Here is a 25,472-nt window from a genome sequence, read left to right as displayed (position 1 = left end):
GACATTCTTGAGGTTCATAATCGTCAGCAAATTAAAGATTAAATGAGTTTTAAGTTTAAACAGACACTGAAATAACTTGACCCGGCCATTCTCTCCTACGATTTATGACCTCTTTATTAACATTACCAAATCATTAATGTTTATAAGGATCATTTACTGACCAGAAATCCCTGATTGTTGTAACGGAACCGCGTCCTACCATACCAGCGCAGAGCAGACTTGGTCACAAATAGTACTTAAATATCTGTGCCAGCTTGGTCACAAATAGTACTTAAATATCTGTGCCAGCTTGAGTTAACCAAGCAGACTTGGTCACAAATAGTACTTAAATATCTGTGCCAGCTTGAGTTAACCAGGTGGACGGTCGTTTTTACGACCAGCTTATTTCTTTGCCGGAGAAGATACCGAGTGGAATGTGCTGATTAAACTAAGAAAACTGTCTTTTTTCTTGCATTCCGGCTATAGCTAAACTGTAAACAGGGGCTAAACATTCCGTTTTATCAAAATGAGTCGGTTCCGCTGAATTTTACCCGGTTTTTGAAACTATTTAATATTATTGTCTATTTGATGTTTGTTGTGATGTGTTTGCTTGCTATAGAAAGACTCGGACCTCGCTTCAGCTACAAACCGACTTTTAGATTCAATCTGGGCTGAAGATTTCTTGTTATTACTACCAGACGTGGATAACATGTAGAGACGTGTATAAAGGTATTGCTTGGGTACGCCAATCAGCTAGCCCTGATACCTCGTAATGATCAACAATACAATGAGACACGTGACCTCATGATTATCACCATGGTGACTGTGATTATCACCATGGTGACAAAGGAGCTATATTGTTAGACCACACCATTATCATGCGTTCCCGGATTGCTTGTGTTATACATCTATAGTACTATAATACTGCAGAATACATATGATTATGCGAATGTACGCAATTAATTACACAAGGCACTTATACTCTTTCAATTAATGTGTTAATATAACTATAGGATTGCCACTTAACACTGTCTTGGATAAACTTATTTATTTTTGCCTTGAATTCTATAAGTACTATTTCTTAATTCAAAAATGAGAGCAAGCAATTATTTCGTCTTCAGCCATTTTTACGCATACATTACTTCAATATCCAGATCCTTTCTTTAGATATGCACCAGTTACTGGCTCTGTTTTCTTGTTCCGAGGTTGATTTCAATCTTCTTATACTTAAGAATAATGATCTTTAAGCAGCTGTACTTGAACCTGGGGATTACCCCGCCTCTTCATTGCTTGAATTAAAAACTTAACAATGACACATCCTCCACAGTCCACACTGGGGATTTGTCCTGTATTATAATGCGAGCCCATTGTTCAGGCTGGCTTGAGGAGAGGAGCAATTACACTGCGAGATAGGGAACAAGTAGGGAACATGTGTATATAGTAGGGAACATGTGTTGATTTGTACTCACTACTGTATACTACTTGACACGTGCCCTTTAATACTTAACACGTGCTCTTTAATACTTGACACGTGCACCGCCTTAGTGACATGTGCACTGCCTTACTGCCTGTGTGTCACATTATTGTGGTACTGCTTATTGGGAAGCACCTACCTTTAATGCAGGCCTGTCTAATTCATCTTTGTGATTGATATAGTCGGTGATTGACTTTTGACGAGCCGTTTATTGTATGTTTTATCGGAATCAGGTCTAACCCTCATGGTAGATACTTTACTGTAATCATATTTATAATTGAAGGGGCCAGTGATCGACTGAGTCCTTGATAGTGGTATCCAATTACTAGTTAACTAGTTGCAGCTTGCAGTTACTTCTTTTATCGTGTGTGAACAGTTAAATGCAACTAGTTTTATCTCGGAGTAATTTGAAACTATTGTTAAAAACACGATCTCAACATCATTGAAATCTATTTAACAGTAAAAGTTTTAGTGTTCTTCTATTTAACAGGGTGTAGGTTTATTAGCTTTAGCTGATATTTTTATTTTATCTGTCGCAGGTCGTAGATTTAGTCTTAACGTATTCAAGTATAATTGTTAAAGTTTAGTTTACTTTCTGATAGTTGGAAAATATCCGGTTGGAAGAGACAAGGACATGTGAAACAAGGACAAGTGAAACAAACAACTTGTCCTTGTCTCTTCCAACCGGATATTATCCAACTATCAGTATTTCAATCATGAGACTAATAAACAGCGAACTACTCCGTTATTTGTTAGTTTACTTTCCTTAACGAACCTTTATCTAGATCTACACGAATATCATGTATAACACTTAGCGGATCATCATGGCACTAGCTATGGACAAAGACGCAGTAAGTTTATATATTCTCTATTTCTATCGGGTGATCTCGATACCTTGATATTTTTTAGTCATAAATCGCTTTAAACCTCGGTATATTATTATTGGCAATGTGCCATGATAATAATATGATAGGCTTAGAGAGGCAGATATAAAAAGGAAATGTTCAGAATCTTTCCTATCTCTTTCTGCAGTTAATATAAGTTTGTATAAGTTAGTAGTGTAACTATGGTAACTAGTAGTGTAACTATGGTAACTAGTAGTGTAACTATGGTAACTAGTAGTGTAACTATGGTAACTAGTAGTGTAACTATGGTAACTAGTAGTGTTACTATGGTAACTAGTAGTGTAACTATGGTAACTATAAGTTTGTATAATTTTGTATAACTTTCAGTTGTTGGATCAGCTCCTCTATGCAACTGATCAGTCAGGAAAGATAGCAGTAGATGACGGAATAGCCAGACTTTACAAGGAAATACAGGTAATAGCCAGACTTTACAAGGAAATACAGGTAATAGCCAGACTTTACAAGGAAATACAGGTAATAGCCAGACTTTACAAGGAAATACAGGTAATAGCCAGACTTTACAAGGAAATACAGGTAATAGCCAGACTTTACAAGGAAATACAGGTAATAGCCAGACTTTACAAGGAAATACAGGTAATAGCCAGACTTTACAAAGAAATACAGGTAATAGCCAGACTTTACAAGGAAATACAGGTAATAGCCAGACTTTACAAGGAAATACAGGTAATAGCCAGACTTTACAAGGAAATACAGGTTAGAGTTAACAGAGAGAATCAAGAACAATTCCTAGTTCACTGTTTATTATAGGGGTACGGGTGTACGATGGGAAATCTGCATACTAGCAAGGAAACATCTTGATGAAACTAACTTATAGTCTTGATAAATAATCAGCGAAAATCAAAAATTTCAATAGATCTCATTAAACTATATAAAAAATAAGTATAAAGAATAAGGAAAAGGAACGGGAATGAAGCCAATACCAGAAGTGAAACCCCACCAAAGAATAATTGATCCTTAGGTAGACCTGGTGAAATAAAGTAACTGAACTGTAAGTTTAAGAAAAGACGGAAGGAATAAAGGAGAGAGGAAATAATGTAATGTGAACATCATCAGCAGATGACTTGGCACACCGGTTTCGGGGGTTTAATACCTGTACCGGTTTAATGTGCCAAGACCCCCTAGCAATCACTCGTCAGTGATCACCTGTTCACGTTAAATGTGATGTCAAGGATGTCGCTGACATCAAGTATACTGTATTTGTACAGAATACTAGGTCGGTCTTTCAGAAGCTTTCTGAATTTACTCTTCAGGAGTCTGTCATTATAACATCTTGAAAGAAGTGTCCTATAAAGGGTGTTGGTAGAACACAGAAAAGAATCAAGGTCAGAGATAATGGAAGAGTAACGAAGGACCTGACCGTAAAAAACATTATAACCAACAGAAGAGGAAATATTACTGTTAGGAAAGGTGTACATGACCACAGGAAAGTTGAAGTCATCAAGTTTGTTGTAAAGCTTGGTGGCGACGTGTCCGGAGTTATTCATCGAGATGTTGATGTCGAGATAGTTTACGGACTTATTGTCGTCACCACTCCTCTCCATAAGCAGGTCAGGTGGATAAATGGACCTGATTAGGTTAGAGAAATGCAAATAGTTCATGGTGTTGAGGTCGTCGACATATCTGCAGTTTCTTGAGAGGAGCTTAGCGAGACCGAACTTCTTTTCTTTGATTAGGCGTGTCATGTAGTTGAATTCACACTTCCCTAGCGAAAGATCAGCGAACTGGCTACTAGAATTCCCTCCCATGGGAATGCCTTTCGTTTGTCTTAAAATCTGATCCCCAAAACAAACAAAAGTGTTAAACAGAATAAATGTAATAGCTGTTTTGAGTTTATCAGCAGAAAAACATAAGTATCCGTTATATTCCTTTTTAGAGAAAAAATTGTTGTTCTTATACAGAGAAACACAAATAAATTTATTCGTATTACTAAAGAGGAGATCTATTAGCTCGAAAAGCAGTGACTGTACAACCTGAAGGTCTAGATTGGTATACAGAGTGGTAAAGTCGTATACCTGCATATTAAAAATCTCTAGTCTAGGCAGCCTTTCCAGGAACTGTTTAGAGCTGTTAATGCTCCAGTCGCAGTTAATTCCAGTATTGTTGTAGATAGAGTTGCAGTATTTGGAAAAGTATTCTTTTAAAACTTTTAAAAGATGGTTACCGCAATGGGTGCCACATGCCTGGCATAATATTTACATACTTACTTGCACTTGTGTAAGTCAGTAGATACATTAGTATCGGGCGTTGCCTGCTACAGGCTATCCCGCAACTATAAGTATGATTTAATGATAATAAATAATCTTGGTAGAGTGGGTTATTGTTTGGACTGCTGCCAACTAATTGAGTATTTTCCATGTTCTGATTTAAACTGTTATTCAACAGGATGTTTGGAGCGGGGAACTGCTGCCAACTAATCAATACGGACTCAAAGAAGCCTGGGAAATCATATCTTCTGCGGAGAAGATGGACGTAGCCTTTGCTGTGAGAACAAATCTTACTTTTAATGGTTTCCATGACGACGACTCTCCGATACACGGGAAAGCAGTAACCTTCAGAGCTAGAGACTGTCTGCATGTAAAAGCTAAATATAATGAAGATTGGTGGATCGGACGAGTGGTTAAAGTGGACGCTCCAATAGGTTTCATTCCAGCTCCAGCCAAGCTAAAGAAGCTGGCTGAAGAAGCATCTGCTCAGCTAGGTCCGATAAAAAAGGGAGGAATGAAGGACGAGAAAAAGTTGCAAGTACCAGAAAAGCAGGTGGATAAGATGGAGGACATGGGAAGTATAGAGAGTCTGTGCACCATCGCTCCCACTAGAGTATCGGAGATAGAGACCCGAGCACAGGGTCCTTACGAGAGTGTCCCGGTTATACGACCTATTATCCTGTGTGGGCCCTCAATGAGAGGCTTTGAGATAACAGACCTCATGCACAAAGCTCTGGTACACGCTTTAAAGAGACAGTTTGAGGATAGACTCGAATCGTATCCAGTGCAAGATAGGTTTCTAAAGCTGCTTCACTCCTCAATAGCTTCAAACAAGTACAGCATCAACCCTGAGGGTCTAGATGAAATAACGAATAACATCTACGAGGAGGCGAAGAAGTTTAAACTCATGTTTGTGGATCTGAAGATCAACAGTCCGGTCCCTTTGAAGAACAGTGCTATGGGTCCTATACTCGTTCATATCAAGATATCTAACTCAAAGGTCAGCGTTCAATTATGCCAATTTAATACATTTATTGGGAGCAGGATTATTCTCTGACAGATATTCTAGAATGACACAGATTATATGTGTGTATATATATATATATTATGTGATATGTGGAGTAGTTCGCTGTTTAAATATTACAGATTATGTTCACAGATTTAAAGTGTAACAACCTAGCGAATTTTCTTAAATTTCCACCACTTAATTTCCACAGGTATTGACGAATCTGATTAAGCAGCGTGGGGCAGACCAAAAGAGAGGGCTGACAGCTCAGTTATACGCTGCAACTAAACTCTGCGACCTGGACAGGGTAAGTAGGCCTCAGAGGGTTGCATAGGATCAGAGATATTATCATAATCAGTCCTTCAAATCTTATACATCACTAATCACTGTGTAAGCCTCGAGCTGTATAATACATGTGCCTTAATTCTCTAAATTGGACCTCCCGCTAGTTTTATCTTAGCTTTCACCCTCTAAACATTCTGTGTAAGATTTAAAGTGTCTATTAGCAGTACTACTTATAATTTGACAGTTATTTCTTTAGAGACAATTTGATGTTGTTCTGAACGAGCATGATTTTGATGACGCGGCCGAGCACCTGATAAATTACCTGGAGAAATATTGGAGAGCGAGTAGACCTCTACAAGCCTCTAAACGGGTCAATGATTCCTTCCTCCGCAATACACCAGGTATGTTCAATAATATCTAGTTATTGTTAGACAGTATCAGTTCGTCGTGCTTTAATTTCAGGAAATGACACATTTGCAAAAAGTAAATGTGATAATTACTCAATATGTCAGACTTCAGTTACATTCTCTTGAATATTCAAATTGGTGCTTGGTGATGAAAACTGCAAGCTATATGTACCACCACGAATGTGTATACTAGGCGTAACTAGGCCTCGTAACTAGGCGTAACTAGGCCTCGTAACTAGGCGTGATGAACAAAAAGATCCTGGACAAGTTTATGGATGAGCAGGATAAGGAGTTAGAAGATTTCTTGAAACAAAGAAATAGCAAAACTAAAACCCGGCGTAAAAGTAACATTGGCACACTTATAGCAACAGTCGGGGACCTAACCATCGGACGTAGAAGTCCTACTGTCAAAAGAGACATGTAATTCCCAACACATCTAATCATAAAGCCTTTTTGTGAATGAGAAGCACAAATTCACTTTTCACGTAGGACGATGATAAATTCTGGACATGAATTCTTTAGAATTAGGGAGTGTTCGCGTCCTTGAACGGCGGGGGAAACTATGCAGGGGAGGCTATGACAGGGGAGGCTATGGCAGGGGAGGCTATGGCAGGGAAGGCTATGGCAGGGGAGGCTTTGCAGGCCTATTATATGTGGTACGATAATGGCGACCAGATTTACCCGCAATGTGATTAAAGTGTTTAAAGTGTCGTGATTAACCAAAGTGTACCCTGCAACTGACATGAATTCGGTAATTTATTCAGAACGCCAACCCCTCACTGTATTAGGGAGGTGATACATAATATTTCGGGAGAGGGGTTAAGAAACTAAGCAGAAATTGGGACATTCAGAAGATGAGTGGAGTTGAAATAACAGATTCAAGGAAAGAGGGCAGTATTAAATCGGGGTGAGGTAGTCTGAACGCTTCCTAATCTTGAAGAAAATTGACAAAACAAATCTTTTCTGACCAAAAACTTGACATGATACATAACGACAGACAAAATGGACTGACAGAAACGTTAATGGAAACGACCGGACTTATAATCGCACCAATCGGGAGCATGAAGAAACTGGAGAGAAGAAATTCCAAGCCAAGTCAGCGAGCTGGTCCGAGTGGATTAATGGTCCCAAAATTAAAAGTCAGTGTAAAACTGAAGGTTAACAAACCCTTTTTTAATTTCTGAGAAATGCAATGTGGTGATTCAGATTGGAAGTTCAGTTTATAAAGATAATTGTTTTATTTCAATATTTGTTTTCAGCGATAATGTCCAAGCTGGGACTGAAGAGCCCGAAATCCCATTACAACTCAGCGAGGAGACAAGATCACCGAATCAAAGTATGAAACAGAACGGAACACACTGACTCAAACTCTTCCTGAGAATATTACAGGAACTTGATTTTATCAAATTGACGTCTTCTAAATTTCAAAAATTTAAATAGATTGAACTCTCATCTTAGTCGGTTTCTGTTTTGGGATTTTAACTTTTGTGGAACAATTGCAACAGATGTTCACATGAATTATATATCACAACATAGCACTGCATACTGTACATACTTTGCGTTATAAAAATCCTTTCGGCAGCTGGGTAAATGACAAAACTTGGTAAAATGGACCAGAAATTATTTACACTAAGCACAAAAAAGCTTTAGAGAATATATTCGGAAGTTTAATGATTTACAATTGTATAGTATTTTTATCACTTTTAAAAGATTACTTAACCTGATATTGGTTGTCTGAATTTAATCAGATTGTATCTAAGTTAACCATTAAGTATGATCTCAGATCTGTCCACAATGCACACAGATAAATAATAACTCTAATCTATAAAGTCTCCAAAATTGTGAGTCGTCTTATCTCGTGCCAGTATTGAACTGTGTGAAGTAGGCATCAGTTGGAGGGTTGGTGTAAACTTCCTTCGCCAATTTAGTCAGAGTATCTTTCTGTTCTTTCTGCAGTCTCATGTTCTCTTCAGCAATTTTCTTCTCAATTTCAGCAGCTTTCCTGTTCATCTCTCGTTCCATGAGGATTGCAGCGTTTGCCTGCAGGAGCTGGCTCCTTTCATACTCTTTTTGGAGCTCCTTTTCTTCCTCAGTCTTGCGCTGTTTCTCGGCTTGCTGCAGTGTTGCCATGGTTACCAAAGGGAATCAATAAAGCGCGCGGCTTAATGTACAAAATATTTATTGCGCTCCGCGCTAAGTCTAATTGGGAAACAAATGTCGTGAAATTGCCAATACGACAAGTGACCCAACTTTCAGGATAACTCCTCATTTCTCAACTAAAGAGATCGTAAATAATAATTACCTGTTCTTCTCTTATCCTCATGATTTCAACCTTCTGTTCATCACTCATACCCTTCCATCGATCAGTAATAACTCGGTGGCCCCCAAAGCTGCTCTGAGCTACTCCTGGATTCTCTGTCAACGTGTCTCCGTAAACCTAATAAAAAACATTTCATTATAGTTCGCTTTTGGCTCTAGAACCAAATCACAATTATCTGGTTCATAATCGCATAAATTGAGATATTTTAATAACATATGCTATCACAATCCGATTTAGTCCTATCAAAGTACGGGGGCCGGGGGGGGGGGGGGGGGGGGTGGCAAAAGTCAGTACCAATACGTTGGCCTTAATAACTCAGTCACTGAGTGCCCAATTGAAATAACTCTTTCTGGTATGACTTACTATCACCGAGGAATTTTTCAAATCGAAAAATATTCGTGTTCATTTTTTTCAAATGAAGGTTCATTTTCGGATCGAGCCAAATATTGATGAATGGTGTTACGTTTGGTCATTTAAATTACGTTTGTCCTGAAAAAATGAGAGTTCTAGCTTCTCAGATGACCGAGATATGAAGCATAACGATTTGTTCATTGCGTGATGATTAGGTTGAGGCTAGATCCGCAGAGAGCTCAATTACAGTGTCGTAATTGGGAAATCATTGAGTACCCAATCAATTTTGCTAACGAGATAAACAAATTGCTTGATAACTTCGTCATTTTAAATCCGTTTCGCACCATCTATTGCGATATGTTACAACGGAGTCTCCAACATGTTCACAAACACCTCGTTTAAGCAATTCAATGTTCATAGGGTGCAGGTGTGGCTCCCAAAAATCGAATTTTCAAATTTTGGTGACGGAATCCTCGAACAAGTAGGTACAGTATGCCATCTGCAAAGCAACAACTCTCAAATATAAAACACGGCAGTGGTATGAGACCCAACGTATGGGTACTGACTTTTGGCCCCCCCCCCCCCCCCCCGGTATTATTAATTATTATTAATTATAGTTACAATCGTTATTGTTATAATAGTACGTAGTAAAATCAATAAGTACCTGGTTAGACAGCTCAGTGAAGTTATCATCAAGTTCTTTCTGCTTATCAATAGCTTCCTTAGCCTTCCTCTCAGCATCCAGAGCTGCATTGTAACTCTTTGTTGCTACGTTCAGATTCCTCCTGCACTCGTCCTCTTCTTTTGCCAGCAGTACTGCACGTTGATCCAACTGCATCATCTTCCTCTGGTACAGTCTAAATATAGGGTTTGTTTCAAAATGGACGAAAGCTAGAAACCGGATACGCCCTCAGACCTGATACAAACATGGTTATTCATGAAATGTTCTCTTCGTTGAAAAGGTGAGCAGACTCACGTTTCAGCATGCATAGAGGCCTCCTTTTCTCTATTTTTCTCTGACAGTTGTTGTTTTATCCATTCTCTCATCTGCTCTTGCTGAAGCTTCTTTCGTTCCTTGGCTGACAAATCTTCGCCTGAAATTGATTTTTTTAATGCTTTTATCTTCACAAATAGGAACTTGCAGAGTGACAAACATTGCCATAATATATGCATACAATACTTAACCATATACATATGTGTTTTACTACAGCTCAACCTGCTCAGTCTGACTATTTGGGAATTTAAACTCATATACATATTATATGGTAAGTAATGTCAAACATCATCAAATATCTATTAACTAACGGTGACCATCGATACATCACTGACAAAATAAACCATCTTTGAGATTACTAGTTCAAGTTGAAGTAAGGTGAAGTGTTTGTTGTCGAATTGTAAATATGGCGATAATTCATCAGCCAACGAAACCATCCACTCATCCATTATATTCAATTTTGCATCTTCAAATATTTTCAAATCCATCACTAAACTTTAGCAGTGATATTTTGCGTAATTTATGCAAAATATGTAGATAAAGATCTGTAATCTGAACTAACACTAACCTTGGAATAGCTGGAGCCCAGAGACTTGGCACTAACCTTGGAATAGCTGGAGCCCAGAGACTTGGCACCTGGGGTCGTCGTCAGAAACTCGGGCAGGCTGGTCTTTCTTCTTGCTCTCTGGGTCATAAAGGTCAAACTCACGTCGACTGGCGGCTGTCTGTTGTTCTGACCTGAAGACATATTATAAACAGTGCAAGTGTTTACATTTTAATTTGAGCATGATTACTTGAATCACGGTAGCAGTTGCTCCCACATCTACATCACCGGATCTATTTCTTTTTCTATAAATCGAAATGTTACTGTATCTTCTCCCATAAAAACATAATGCTCAACAAACCTAAATTTATTGAGCTCGACATTTTGTCTCATTGTGTCGTTTTGCTGGCGCGTGTCCAGCAGAGTGCAAATCTGAGAATTCTTTACCATTTCTGCGTCGTATGCCTTCTTGCGCTCATTTTCTATCTGATTTCGGAGGCGCTTCTCTTCAATTTGAGTAGAAAGACCAGCTGTGTCAACTCCTGATAAAATCTTGTAATTGAAATGAATCTAGAACCCATGAGATCATCCAAACAAATCTAGAAGAAGCAAAATGGCGGATCATTATTTTCATTTGCTATTTTTCTTTTTCTCAATTTTGACAAAAAATTTTAAATTTAAGGTTTAAAAAATTGAATTTTGGTGATATTTATCGTTCTATTATGGATTGTAAAAAGACCTAGAGCTTTTAAACAAACCTATTTGTCGAGTTTGAGCATCAAATATTCTGGATTTTCTCTGCTCTTCACAGTTCCTCCTCCTGGCAATGGCATTTGCCTCTCTCGTATCAAGAGGTAGGTCAAACTTGTACATTGTAACCACTAGTTGAAGAGAATTCTATGATTAATATAGTATAATATTATGTTGAATGTTTTCTGATCATTCATCAATTATCTACTCATCTAGATTCGTTACTATTCAATATTTATGAATAGTGTATTGTTTTTGTATATTAGAGCTTTAGCCACAGGTAGGTTGGTCTGCACGAACAGTTCATGTAATGATGAATCTGATTATACTTTTATAGATTATCCACAAAGCCATATTGAGCCATATAATATATATAATGGGGAATATATTAATGACTAATCGATTTGTAATGAAGACTGAACGTCACAATCAAACAATTTTCCGTTCACTTTTGGACTAGGATATATCAGATATATTTCAGATTCTGTTGAGCAAAGGTTCAACTGAGATGGGTGAGTGTATCCTTGACAGTACTACTCAATTATTTACCCTCACCATCAGCCACCTTTAGCCCCATTCCTTCTTTGGCCTACCCTGTGCCTTCTCTGACCTGTTTTCCCTTTATCTAAGTTATGAAATTAACTATTGGATGAGCAGTGGTACATTAGTACAATCACTGGGAAAGTTTTTGCCTGTTAGGCTCATAGTGTACGTTTGTTGCTCTATCATGAAGTATGATAACTACACTTTATTATGTATAGAATTCATGATAGAACAGAAAGACAACTTTTCATTGGATGTAAATCCTTCGTATCCATTTCATTCTTGATTGGAGACTCACTAATTTTGGTAGGATCCCTGAGATAAAACACAATATAGCTTCATGTAACATGTTGTTCATGTTATTCTTTTGATAATTATCCAGCACTACTGTTCAATATATTGCCTGGCGCATTGTCCTTGGTTGCAAATAAACGGACCCTTCGAAAAAGCCTCTGCTATCTTAGTTACTTTGTCAAAGCTAGCACAGCAGCTTTTATTGTTTCATTGAGCTTCATATTCCCAGTTGCAGCATGAAGATCTAAGTAGAACATAGACTTCGAGCACATCCCTGTGGGGGAGGGATGAGCATTGTCTGTGTGGGCCTCGCCCAGTGTCAACTTTCATGACATCTCAACCAGATCAGTAAACGGATCAAGATTTTAATCAAGTAGTTTCACCGCCAGAGTTCTGTATCCCTAGCAGATGCTATGTTAGAAATGTACATACACATATGTACACTAGATTATACTATACATTGATGTTGTTAAATTGTTACGAGATTAGAGAGATTTGGAAATGTTCCAAAATTGTCATTATGATGATGAAAATCTTAAAATAACTGGCTACAATGAGCATTTTATTAACAATAAATCTTAGAGATCAAAAACTACGATTGCTAACAGACAATTTCTAACAAATTTATATACTTTACACCTACGGCTATGTCGTTTTTAATTCAGAGGAATAAAGGTTACGAAGGGCATTTATTTCGTGTTCAAATGACACCAAGCTCACAAAACTGAAAAAGAACAAAAACCACAATCAAAGACTGAGGAATCAGGAGGACTCTGTATCCCAGGGACCAACTATTTAACTATCATCGCTCAATAATTGGTTTGGTATCGACGCTACATACTTTGATTTTCCGACTTTAAATCTCCCTTGAAAGAAAGCTGATGTTATATGATGCTCAAGTTGTATCTGTATTGATTTACAACTCAAATAGTTGGAGTCCTAAGAAAGCAACCATGGAGAAAATGGACACACTCCATCGTAGACACCTCAGGTCCATTTTAAACATCAAATGGCCTAAAGGTATGATAAGCAACAAAGCATTGTATGAAAGGTGCAAAGTTGAAAAGTTATCCAAGCGTATTGAACACCAGCGGTGGAAGATGTTTGGACACATTCTCAGGAGTATGGAGAACACCCCAGCCCAAACGGCTCTCTCTTTTGCTATTGAATCAGATAATTTATTCATTGGAAGATTGGGGAGAATGAACGTGTTATCGGTTTTAAGAAGTGATTTAAGTTGTAGAAATTTGCAAATGGACAACTTGCATGAATTGAACGAAATTAGAGATATAGCTGCATGAAACAGATGCTGGGAAAATCTTTTTCAAGGGTACAGTTTACCGCATTAAGGTATTTTTAAGAATCATTTTTGTCGGTAAGATCCTATTTTATAATAATAATAATATCACCAATTGAAAAATGGATTAAGAAAGAAAGATTACCTTGCTCAAGAAGGAAAAGTTTTTGCGCTAATTTTGTTTTCCTTGACCTTGTAACATAAACTTACTAGTTTATGATTTATTACACAAATTTACATGGAAATATTCAAATAAAAGAAGTAACTTAAACAGCCAAAGAACATTTTTGAATAAACATGTTTTAACAAAAACAATAACATTAAAATTCGTTAGTCGTTCAAACAAACTTATATTTAGCTTTTATCTAGCATGCTAGTCATACCCTTTAGTCATATAAAAATAAAATCGAAGTAAAATGCGTTGCTCTGTTAATTCGCAAAGCGACGATTTGGAAGGCCCAAAGGGTTAACATCGTTAATCAAATGTATTTTTTTAAAAGACAAATTTAAATTTTTGTATTTATTAATAACAATCAAAACATATCATATGGTCATAAATATAAAGCCACGCGTTGGTTGACTGCCTCAGTAAGGTGAATAATTTAAGCTTGAAGGTGCCCTGCACATTTACAGAACCTCATGCGACGATCACATGATAACTTGTCATACGTTGTATGACCCGCCGCGCACGAAGTGCGCGGCTCCCCCTGTATAGTGAAGCGACCGTGGGGGTCACCACGTGATACAAATGATAACGAGGCCAGGACCTGTCAGCGCCAACTTTAATTTAAAGTTTTTAAAAATAATAAATCACTACGAGTGGCGTGCATAAAATTTGTCGTACGTTGTATGTACGATCAGCCGCGCACGAGTGCGCGGCTCCCCCTGTATCGTAAAAACTTTGTAGGTTTATAACTTACCAGGACGCGCGCCGAGTTGGGCTCGCGCCGAGTTTTAAACAAATATTTTACGAGTACCACCTGTTAATAGAAACTCTACACTATAATAGCGAAATTGAAACGACAATGGGGGTCACGACGTAATACAATTGCAATATAACACGATATACACCATTGGGTCTCAACCACACCTTTATTAGATCGGCGAAATGCATCATGATCACTGCACTAGCAACTAAGCCAGTGGGCCGCGCCGACTAGCTGTAAAGTGTAATTTTTATAGCGCGATGTGTTACTGGGCCGCGCGCGCGCCGCGCATCCAATAATGCTTCTCGCAACCACGAACCCAGAACCACCTTCGTTAGATCAATAAAATGCGTACTTTTGATCAGCTTACTGGACCGCGCTCAGCCTGTCGTTCCGCCTAATCTCTATTGATGAACATGATAGCCTAAGGTGTTAAGAGGCGTACTCGGGTTTCAGCACGACAACTTACTTAACGCCCTATTTAATGCTTCAATTTTCCATGACTTCTAGAGATTATTTATTTATTATATTTCATTAAATTTAGATGACATTAATTTAACTACGTATAATGGGCTCCTTTTAACTAGAGTATGGAAATTCAGGTTCCGATATTATGGAATACCTCCCGGTTTGAGACACACTCAGGGCACAGTTCAAACCCAAACTCTCTTTGTACAGATACAATTTTAGGACAGTAATTTTTATTGTAATTATGGACTTCAGAATTTAATGTGAATTTATATCTGGAAGATAACCAATTAAAACAAGTTAATAAAGGGTTGTAAAATAATTGGGTTAAATAGGACTACAATATCAATTTAACTCTCATCACTTCTGGTCTTCGACCTCCTGTTACATTTCAACTGCTTCTATTCAATCATAACTTTCATTTTATGCACCCTTACTTACTTACTTATTCTTACTTAATCATTATGTGTAACCAGGCGCAGTCTGAGCTGACCCCATTCCCGCAGTTTAAAGAACTGCCCATTGCTTCCCGAGGTTCACTTTTTAATCCCCTCGATCACAACAGCTACATTCGCTTACTAACTGGACGATCATAAAGACCAAGTCGCTTTTAGCTTATGTAGGCCCGACTGTACATTGAGCAGATCACGCAACCTTTTACATAAAAGGATGTTACGCATATGTGAACCTACCGGCAAGGGACCCAGTCTGTAGCGATGGATGACCAGTAAGTGGGATTGGCACTCCTAGGTTCCACCGACGGTCTTATCCATAGAGGACTTAGCTGTCACAACTATGAACTTTGACCGTTTTCTCTTGCCTTGCCTGTTCACTAGATCTTATCTTCCAAATTTTTATTTACTCCCTTTCTGGGTAATTTTCCACCTTTGTGGGGTTCAAAAAGATAAGATACTAGCTAGGTGTGGACTGTCGTCCACGTACCACCGTGTTCCACTTGCCTGGGGACGTATGTCCAGTCCTGGGGGTGACAAGCTCCAGGTACTGAACACCAGGTAGCCCGAAAACACGGCCGACTAGAGGGTACCAAGGCAGTGTGTTAATTCACACTTCGTTAGACACGGGAGCCTTCAGTTACTCTCCAGCACTATATAGTTGTTTAACGTGTCCCCGGATCCTCGTGGATCCGCCTCCCCCTGTTAGAGACTGGGATTATAAGGAGCTCATCCCTCTTCCCAATCTCATAACTTAATCTTAATGTCCATTTACCCCAATAATTGAAGAGGTAGCGAATGTGGTGAGGTGGAAAGCAATTAGTAAGGACGATCGGTCGATTGGATGATGTTTCACGAGGTTGCAGTGCCAGTTGTCTCTCTCTCGTGATTAGGCTCCATTCTCTCATATCATACTCATAGACTTAGTCTTACAACGGTTAGGAACGGTGATGCAATACTACGGGTGGAACTTAGGTAAGGACAAACAGAGCAGGTGGGATGGGTATCACCGTAATATCACCTAGGAATTAATAAACTATTAGGAACCAAATAATTAGCGGACAATAAATGAATCTAATTTTATCTTCAAAACGTGTATCAACATTAAACAAGTGGAAAATACTATTTTTATGAACATTTAATTAATATTTAATATAAAAACAATACCTCGGGAATAGATCTCCATAGCTTAGCCTAGTTGCTGGAAAGATCAATCGGGAACAAGTAGTAGCGGCGAGACAATCTGGTGAGGTATTATGTATAAATATCTTAACCGCATATTATGCATTTTGCAACAGAACTTAACCTAAGTATGAACTAATCTTAACATCAACATTTTGATACGATTTGAAGCAACGATAACAATATGACCAAAAACTTAACTTTAAAACTACAAACCTATAATGAAAATTAGTAACGAGTGGAGAGAGACCGGGCACAGCAGAACATGACCCCGGGCCGGAGATAAGGGAAAAGGCAGAAAGGCTAAAGGCGGAAGGCGGCGAGCAGCAGGCGAGCTCCCCTTTTTGTAGACTGCTGGTTGACAGGTCTTTGGGGAGTTGAAGGGGGAGTTGATTCTCATGGCACTCTTGTAACACCTCGGCTAGTTCGTCAACACAATAATCAAAAATCAATGCTGTTAAAATAATTGTAAGTATTCTTTTAACTATAAGTTCTAATAAATTTGAAACTTTAACAATCTTCAAGCCACTACTTTTCCCACCGGGAACGTCACAATTCCAAATAACTACTAATTTACAACGGCTTAAAATACTAACTACAGCTTCACGCCGTGGGACATTGCAACCCTACCGATAAAGACTTCAAAACTAATCTGACTACCAGTCTAGACCGACTACCAGTCTTTTAGTAAAACTATTCTATAAATTACTATAATTATAATACAGGCCGTTAGATATTTCAAACCTGAGATATTGCAAACCTGAGATATTGCAAACCAGTTCACCCTCAATTCACTCTACCCCTACCTAACATAAGGTCCCCAGGTAAGTCTTCAGTGTAAAAAAGGTTTAACTGTGTAACCCTCATTGTTTTTTGTTTTTTTTTCAATAGCAAATAGGATTTTTAGGAAATTATGATTGCTTGAGGCCGGGGGATGGTGATTTGGAATCAGCATGCAAAATACACCAAATCAGACTGCTTTCATACTTACACCTATCTTTCACAAAATCAGAATTTTGTTAAACTTTGGGCGATCAATTTAGTGGGAGCGCTTTATTCATTTCTTGGGCTGTCCCTGGCCCTGTCTAAAGGTTACGAATTTTGCAGTTCATCTATGGAAAGTGTATTGGAAGATGAAAGTGTATTGCATAAATGAAACTACTTAGAACTTTTATATCATATTTTATCTGTGGAAGAAATAAGATCACGCCGCGCATATCCATAATCTATCCTTCCAGTTCGAATCGAGCGCTATTTATCAAATTTTCGTTCTGGTACTGTTGGATTAACACTGTATTCCATGTCAACGTTTGGTCGAATATTTTTGATTGTTTAGGAAACTTTTTTAATTCTTAAAGGGTAGATTTTATATAGGGTCATTGTTATATTATGTGTATTTTTTTTCTGATTATCCGGGCTACCTTCTGTGTGTAAAGGTGGTCGAATTGGAACTCTTTTGTATGCCTTATTGTTTCAATGTATTCTTGTGTAAATTTGTATTGATCCCGTTTGATACGACAAGGAAAAATGCTTTTATCAGGAAAGGAATTACTCAACGTTTCAATGTCACAACATCGTATTCATGATCTAAAAATATTTCTATCAAAAATTCAAATAATTATTTCAGTAAGTTCTTAGTTGTTGAAATGGTATGTATTGTCGATGTGATCGGGATTTGAGTAGCCTGTTCTATCTCGTTTATTTGTAGCTAAGATTATCTCTTTGTTGATGCAATGCAGTACAATGTCGAGGTCGATTTAATTGTCCATTACCTACGTTCTGCTTTCATAGTTTAAACAATAGTGAGTTCTAAATATACAGCTTTAAACCGACTATATGAATGAATGAAATACCTGACAATCTACACTCCTATAAAAATTTTAAAAAGCATGAGTAACTCGTAGTGATGTATGATTTCTAGAAACTTTAAATTAAATTTGGCGCTCACAGGTCCTCATGATCATGTGATCGCCGCATGAGGTTCTGTAAATGCGCAGGGCACCTTCGAGCTTATATTATTCACCTTACTGAGGCAGTCAACCAACGCGCGGCTTTATTTTTATGATATGATATGTTTTGATTGTTACTAATGATTACCAAAATTTAAATTTGTTTTCCAAAAAAAAATTTGTTTTCCTTTAAAGATATCACTGATGCTATATCATGATAGTTTCCCTCGTAGTGTTTGGCATGTGTGGCATCTAATTAGATTTCTCTTCAAAATCGAATATATTTTACAAGATGTACAATTTATCTAGGGTAAAAAACACGAAATTCCAATCACATAATACTGAAATACTGATCTTAATTTAGCTAGTGGAGTATCAGAAATTGTGTAAGAACTGCTCGATTTTGTCTTTCAACAATATTGCAATGGCCATTTATAAAGAATAGACACATCAATTATCATTAACAATTATTTGATTTATGGAATAGTCTTCGCAATAGGTAGCAGTCTCCAGTCTCTTAATACATGTATTGATAGTGAATTATACTTTTGTTACAAATTTTTGTAATGATACTAATTTTAAAATTGTTTACTATTGATGCAACTAGTGTCCGAATTATATTTATATTTGGGGTACACTACCATGTTTAATGAAACCTTTATGTACAATGTTCTTTGGAAACCCGCTGCTATTTTTTTGCATGTTTTAAGCTGTCACCGGGGAGATTTCTTTATGTTTAAAATATATCATATTGGATATATTGTATTGTATTACTTAAATATGTAAAGTATTACTAACCTTTAAATTGCCCAGTGTTTATGTCGATATTGCAAGGGAAAGCTGTGCCAAGGAACCCGTTGACAGAATCGGAACATTTCCGCAAACCTTTTCTGGTCAGAAACTTACCCTTAATGATAAGGGAAGTGTGTCCGAGGCAGAAACAAACAATTGAAGGTAAGTTTTAGTAATGTTCTGCCTTAAAAAAGTGATAACTAATATAGCACAATTTCATGGCCAGAAGAGATCCAGAGAAAAACTGATAATAACTAAATATAATATTTCCAGGTAAATTGATGGCCCTGCGGATAAAGTTTGCTAAAGTTCACATTCCCAAAGAAAGACCAAAGAAGAAAAGAAACTCCGCTTCCTCTGGATCTTGAATTTTCTCCCGAGGTAAACTAACAGGTTTTATTGCTGTTAATTACTGACACCATGTTTTTGTGTGTTCTATTTGTCTATTACACAGTCCTCTAACTTGAGGTTTATTAACCCCCACGCCGGTTCCAATGACAATACATCTCAATGTAGAGGTAAATTACGGGGGAAGTTCAAATTATTGGATTATAGAAAATAGAGATTACCTGATCACATTATATAAGTGTTATAATGATTAACTTCACATAATATCAATGTAATGAATATGAAATCTTATAATAACGTATAATTAAAGTTATCTCTGTATTTTGGAGGTATGTTCACCTCTGATGATAGGTGCCAAACACAGTGCCCCGTAATTCGTATTTTTAGTGCCTGCAAAATAAGAGGGTATTAAATTACAAACCATGTTAAACTTCAAACAAGTAACTCAGATCAGTAAATTTTACACAATTATCCCATCTGCTCACCTTCTTAAAACAGATACTGTGTCATTTCATAAAACTGAGTATTATTTAAACGAACAATGACCGCATCTGGTTGAGCAATGTTTATTGATTAGCAGCTCAATATTCAACAATACAGGAATACCAGTGTATTGAAGGAATTGTAATATAATTAATATGAGCTACTCACAGTGCTGTTTCAACTTCAGACTATTGGACTGAAACCAGGTTAAAAATACATTATAGAATCTAGTGTACCTACCTAAACTAAATCACCTGATCCTACAGCAGGTGTGAGTCGTGAGTCTAACTGATATTTGGATTCCTGCAGGAATGGGCTCATTACAATACAGAGAGTTGCCGTAACAACAAATCACCTGCGTCATACCGCTAATAGTAACAACAAATCACCTGCGTCATACCGCTAATAGTAACAACAAATCACCTGCGTCATACCACTAATAGTAACAACAAATCACCTGCGTCATACCGCTAATAGTAACAACAAATCACCTACGTCATACCGCTCATAGTATAAACCTTAACTTCATTACATCATAATACTATAGTTCATCATTACATTATATTTGATAACATTTAAACTGAATATATGATAATATAGTGACAGTGTACTTTATCAGTAGCCCATATCATGTCACTTCATATCTATTATCCGCTGATATGTGATCAGTTGTAGTGCAGTAGTTTATTGTAGTGATAATAGACTAGTGTTGTTGGAATGTGGTAGCTGTATGAAGGAGCAAGATATTTGAAGTGTACTGAAATAAATAACACTGCAAATATCTTGCTCCTTCATAAAGACATTATATTAGTATAGCACAGTGGGTATAGGACACTGCGGCGGAAGTCACTGCGGCGGTGTACAGTCCGGCGGAGGACGGTACAGCGGAGGACGGTACGGCGGTACTTTCCAAAAAGGTTGGACGGTACGGCGGATCACATGACACCCACTTTACTTTGGACAGTACGGCGGCACTAAAAACTGTACCTATAAGATAGACCTAGCACTGCTAATATAACAAAATCGATTAGCTTTAAAAAGTTATATTTTCATCTTCGTTACTTCGAAATTAATTTTAATTAAAATTAAATTGGATAAAGTTTAACATATACAATGTCATTGCTAAGAACAGTTCTTGTTCCACTTTCTGGTTATGGTGAGATCTCATATCACTGCGCCGAGATGCAATGGGTAATAACAAGGGCATGAGAACACGTCACGAGGGATCGCATCCAGGAATCTGATCAACCGTAGCCAAGAAGAGAGGTTGCTCAGTGAAACGTAGATAATGATAGAGGCAAACAGTATATAAAGCGGATCAAAGTTGAGGAGAGTATCTCATTAGCACTACCATCTCCAGTACTGCAACACTACAACTTGAGTACAACAGCTACAACGATCAGAACCTTCTACTCCAAAGACATGAAAAGCCGACTCTGGATGGACGACAGGCTTGGAGGTGCGTGAAGAAGAACGACAGATGCAAGGGACGACTCTACACCCTCAACGGATCCCTGGTGTCAGTCACCCAGCCTCACAACCACAGTGCCGACATAGCTGACTGCGATGTCCGAGAAACCCTCTCCCAAGTCCACGATCTGGCTGCGACTACGATTACTCAGAACCACAGAATCTACTGCTCCGTTACTGGCTCGCTGTCCCAGACTGCTCTAGATAAAAAATGAACAACTAAACTAACAAGAATTATACAAAATGATAAAGAGAAAATAAAAAATAAAACTTATAATGCGAATCTAGAACAAAACTTAGAAACAAGTTGAATGTGTAAGTTCTGTCTTAGGTACAGTTTCTAGTAGTAGTAGTACCGCCGTACTGTCCAAAGTAAAGTGGGTGTCATGTGATCCGCCGTACCGTCCAACCTTTTTGGAAACTACCGCCGTACCGTCCTCCGCTGTACCGTCCTCCGCTGTACCGTCCACCGCCGCAGTGACTTCCGCCGCAGTGACCGGTTCCCAGCACAGTAGCAGCAAGATAAAGATATTAATCCAAGTACACACAATGTTCTTTATTTCGATAACTTACAATGTATCGTTATGTGTCTAGTGACTACTAGTGACTACTAGTGTGAGTAGTGACTACTATACTCTACTGCAATGCAAGCTGAGTTTATCTTATCTTTTAAAAGTTGAAACCTGTGATAAATGAAAGGATATAATTAAAGTGAGATTTTGTGTCTGTAAGTAAAGAAGTAAGCGGGGGTGACACGTAGCTATTTAGTTACGTATAGTTAGTAGTATATAGTAGTTGTTAATTTAACGAAACATTTAAATATTATGTAACTATGTTAAATATGTTGAATATGTTAAATATGTTACCTGTCATCTGTCTTAAGTAAATGAGCGGTTAATAAATACTACAGTATTGTGGTTATAATGATATCACCTGACACCTTGTAACATATACTAGTGTCTTGTCTCGGTAACTTGTAAAATGTCACTATAGTTAAAACTTAAAAGTCAGCTAAAATTAGCTGCACTCATACAGTAACAGTTGGGACCTGCAATAATGGTATTTAGTTCATGTATTATAGTGTTTACTGTTAGTATTCCGTCTTCAAAGTAATTACCAACTAACAGTTATTCTGCAAATTGTTGCACAATAAGTTGTCACATTCAGTTTACCACATACTGATATTATCAGAAGTAACATTAAGTACTTGTTATTACCCGCATATTTAGTAACATATTTCCATTTTCCACGTGCTTTATAAGTACAAATATGTGAGTATGTAGAGCTTACCAGCACAAATATCACACATACTTAAATACATTCCGTGTAAATAACAGTTGTAACTTAAGTCGTACACTCAGCTAATATCATAGCGTTATGTTGCAATGTTAAATGCAGTACGTGATTCGTCTCCGCTAATATCATAGCGTTATGTTGCAATGTTAAATGCAGTACGTGATTCAGTCAGCTAATATCATAGCGTTATGTTGCAATGTTAAATGCAGTTCGTGATTCAGTTAGCTAATATCATAGCGTTATGTTGCAATGTTAAATGCAGTTCGTGATTCACTCAGCTAATATCATAGCGTTATGTTGCAATGTTAAATGCAGTACGTGATTCACTCAGCTAATATCATAGCGTTATGTTGCAATGTTAAATGCAGTACGTGATTCGTCTCCGCTAATATCATAGCGTTATGTTGCAATGTTAAATGCAGTACGTGATTCAGTCAGCTAATATCATAGCGTTATGTTGCAATGTTAAATGCAGTACGTGATTCAGTTAGCTAATATCATAGCGTTATGTTGCAATGTTAAATGCAGTACGTGATTCGTCTCCGCTAATATCATAGCGTTATGTTGCAATGTTAAATGCAGTACGTGATTCAGTCAGCTAATATCATAGCGTTATGTTGCAATGTTAAATGCAGTACGTGATTCACTCAGCTAATATCATAGCGTTATGTTGCAATGTTAAATGCAGTTCGTGATTCACTCAGCTAATATCATAGCGTTATGTTGCAATGTTAAATGCAGTACGTGATTCACTCAGCTAATATCATAGCGTTATGTTGCAATGTTAAATGCAGTACGTGATTCGTCTCCGCTAATATCATAGCGTTATGTTGCAATGTTAAATGCAGTACGTGATTCGTCTCCGCTAATATCATAGCGTTATGTTGCAATGTTAAATGCAGTACGTGATTCAGTTAGCTAATATCATAGCGTTATGTTGCAATGTTAAATGCAGTACGTGATTCACTCAGCTAATATCATAGCGTTATGTTGCAATGTTAAATGCAGTTCGTGATTCGTCTCACGCCAGTAGTCTGTACGGTACGTGATTCGTGTAGTGTGTTGTACACATCAGCAGACAGCTCTAAATAAAATGAGCGGATATTTGAAGTTTCCGTTGTCTGTGAAAAAGTAAATGTTGTTCTGAGGTGTCTGGAGTTCGGGCAAAGGTTGCTGCACGTGTTATTATAATGTTAGCTGGGGCAGTAACCTTTTAGAGGAGTATCAAGGTTCAAATATTGCTATTTTATTATATTTTATTATAATCAGTCATAAAATTGTAATACATTTTTCTTAAATTTAATGTTCATCCCCTTCAATTAACTAAATAATTGATTTCACTGCACATCTAAGTACTTTCTCCCTTATGATGTTTACAAGGCTTTCTCAAATTCTAACGTATTTACAGAAGGTGTGTAATCTGTATACTAACTACTAAGATATAGTTGCAAGTACTTTAGTAGCTTACTCAAATATGCACTAACTACTAGAGTAAAGGTGTGTCACGACGTGATCTGCAACATGGCCTTTTTCCTTTGATCTTATCAAATCCCATTACTGCTATCTCTAATTCCTTGTTTTATATTTCCTGTTTCCACAGCAATGTTGCTCGTATGACTCAAGGCCACTGTCGCAAAACAGTTTAACACAACCGCAAATGTTTTTATAACAAGATCATGCCTGTAAAAGGGATCACTACAGTTTTATTTACAAATAACGTAATATCTTTAAGGGGGGGGGGGGGGGAGGGGGGGGTTCACCCTGATTTTTGTGTGAAACTTGTTTTCGAGATAGCAGTTGACCAACAAACTAAGACCGGTGACCGAACTTTTGAGGGGGTCCCGGACCCCAACCGCCAAACGGTGCCTGCGGGGCAGCCACGCCCATATTTTGTCCAAATTAGGCCCAATTAAGCCAAATACCCTGAACATGTCTAAAACACAGATTTTAGGTGCTCTACTTGTAGCTAGTGGTCCCCTGAACCCGTATATGAATTTTCATCAAGATTGGACAAAAATTAGCTGAGTTATGAGCCAAAAACCATAGAACATTTTTAGAACATTTGAATATAATTTGAAACATTACAGAAATGTTGTACAAATCGCTCAAACACACACACTCGGTTTTAATTCGGTAAAATTCCATTCGAAAATTAAATGATTCTCAAAATGTAGGTGTCTAATGAAAATGTGATACTGTGTGACAAAGTTAAGTATGTCGTAGTGAAAGAGAGTTAACTGTCGATAAATTCATGTGAGGTACTATCGAAGTTCAAAATGTTGTGATGGGTGACATGATAATGACTGATAAGAAAAAGTTTTCATGTCAACTGTGCCAAATCCATAACAGTGTGATGACTGTCAAAGTGTCTACCACTAGGTACTTGAACGAACAAGTGTACCCGAGGTGTTCTGAGAGAATAAGGGGACAGGCTCGGGAACACGAACGCGCGCTAGTCGCTAGGGCAAAAAAGTGAAATGTACAGTAAGCAAGTTAAAAAACGGAAAATTAAAATGCCGTTTGGGCCAAATGCAGTGAGCCAGTAAGGTACGGTTGTAGGAGCAAGTGGCTCTGAATACTAAAACTGATGAGGCTGATGCTGAAAATGAAGACTGAAAGAGGGGGAAGCAAAGGGGAAGGACAGGATGCAGGGGGACAAGAAAAAAGAAACAAGAGTGGAGACAAACCACCTGCTGAGGTCTGGCTAAAATCAGAATGCAGTGAGCGGCCCA

At 37.8% G+C, this 25,472-nt stretch overlaps 3 protein-coding genes and 1 long non-coding RNA gene across 4 annotated transcripts in view; 3 read left to right on the top strand and 1 right to left on the bottom strand.

Moving 5' to 3' along the window:
• Window positions 1–25,472, top strand: part of LOC134822809 (chitooligosaccharidolytic beta-N-acetylglucosaminidase-like) — a gene marked incomplete in the record, with an annotated part of 941,725 nt that overhangs the window by 298,191 nt on the left and 618,062 nt on the right.
• LOC134823559 (voltage-dependent L-type calcium channel subunit beta-2-like) lies at window positions 2,230–7,965 on the top strand. Its single transcript, XM_063835083.1, has 6 exons — window positions 2,230–2,304; window positions 2,686–2,772; window positions 4,762–5,583; window positions 5,801–5,896; window positions 6,131–6,275; window positions 7,541–7,965. The coding sequence occupies exons 1-6, from the start codon at window positions 2,278–2,280 to the stop codon at window positions 7,621–7,623; spliced, it is 1,260 nt and encodes a 419-aa protein (XP_063691153.1). The 5' UTR covers window positions 2,230–2,277; the 3' UTR covers window positions 7,624–7,965.
• LOC134823560 (RIB43A-like with coiled-coils protein 2) overlaps window positions 7,790–25,472 on the bottom strand; it is a 56,687-nt gene continuing 39,004 nt past the window's right edge. The window contains exons 2-8 of the mRNA XM_063835084.1: window positions 11,249–11,373; window positions 10,852–11,032; window positions 10,551–10,684; window positions 9,929–10,046; window positions 9,617–9,809; window positions 8,584–8,718; window positions 7,790–8,396 (exon numbers count right to left, since the gene is read on the bottom strand). Of these exons, the coding sequence (XP_063691154.1) occupies window positions 8,133–8,396; window positions 8,584–8,718; window positions 9,617–9,809; window positions 9,929–10,046; window positions 10,551–10,684; window positions 10,852–11,032; window positions 11,249–11,363 (1,140 nt within the window). The 5' untranslated portion in view covers window positions 11,364–11,373 and the 3' untranslated portion in view covers window positions 7,790–8,132. The remainder of the gene's footprint in view (window positions 8,397–8,583; window positions 8,719–9,616; window positions 9,810–9,928; window positions 10,047–10,550; window positions 10,685–10,851; window positions 11,033–11,248; window positions 11,374–25,472) is intronic.
• The window catches only part of LOC134823563 (uncharacterized), a 43,954-nt gene continuing 37,650 nt past the window's right edge, over window positions 19,169–25,472 (top strand). The window contains exons 1-2 of the long non-coding RNA XR_010161315.1: window positions 19,169–19,305; window positions 19,417–19,524. This is a non-coding gene — a long non-coding RNA (uncharacterized LOC134823563). The remainder of the gene's footprint in view (window positions 19,306–19,416; window positions 19,525–25,472) is intronic.

The sequence above is a fragment of the Bolinopsis microptera genome, chromosome 11 (genome assembly GCF_026151205.1).
Source record: "Bolinopsis microptera isolate Bmic1 chromosome 11, MBARI_Bmic_1.0, whole genome shotgun sequence".
Classification (NCBI taxonomy): domain Eukaryota; kingdom Metazoa; phylum Ctenophora; class Tentaculata; order Lobata; family Bolinopsidae; genus Bolinopsis; species Bolinopsis microptera.
This window is presented reverse-complemented; position numbering and strand designations above follow the sequence as displayed.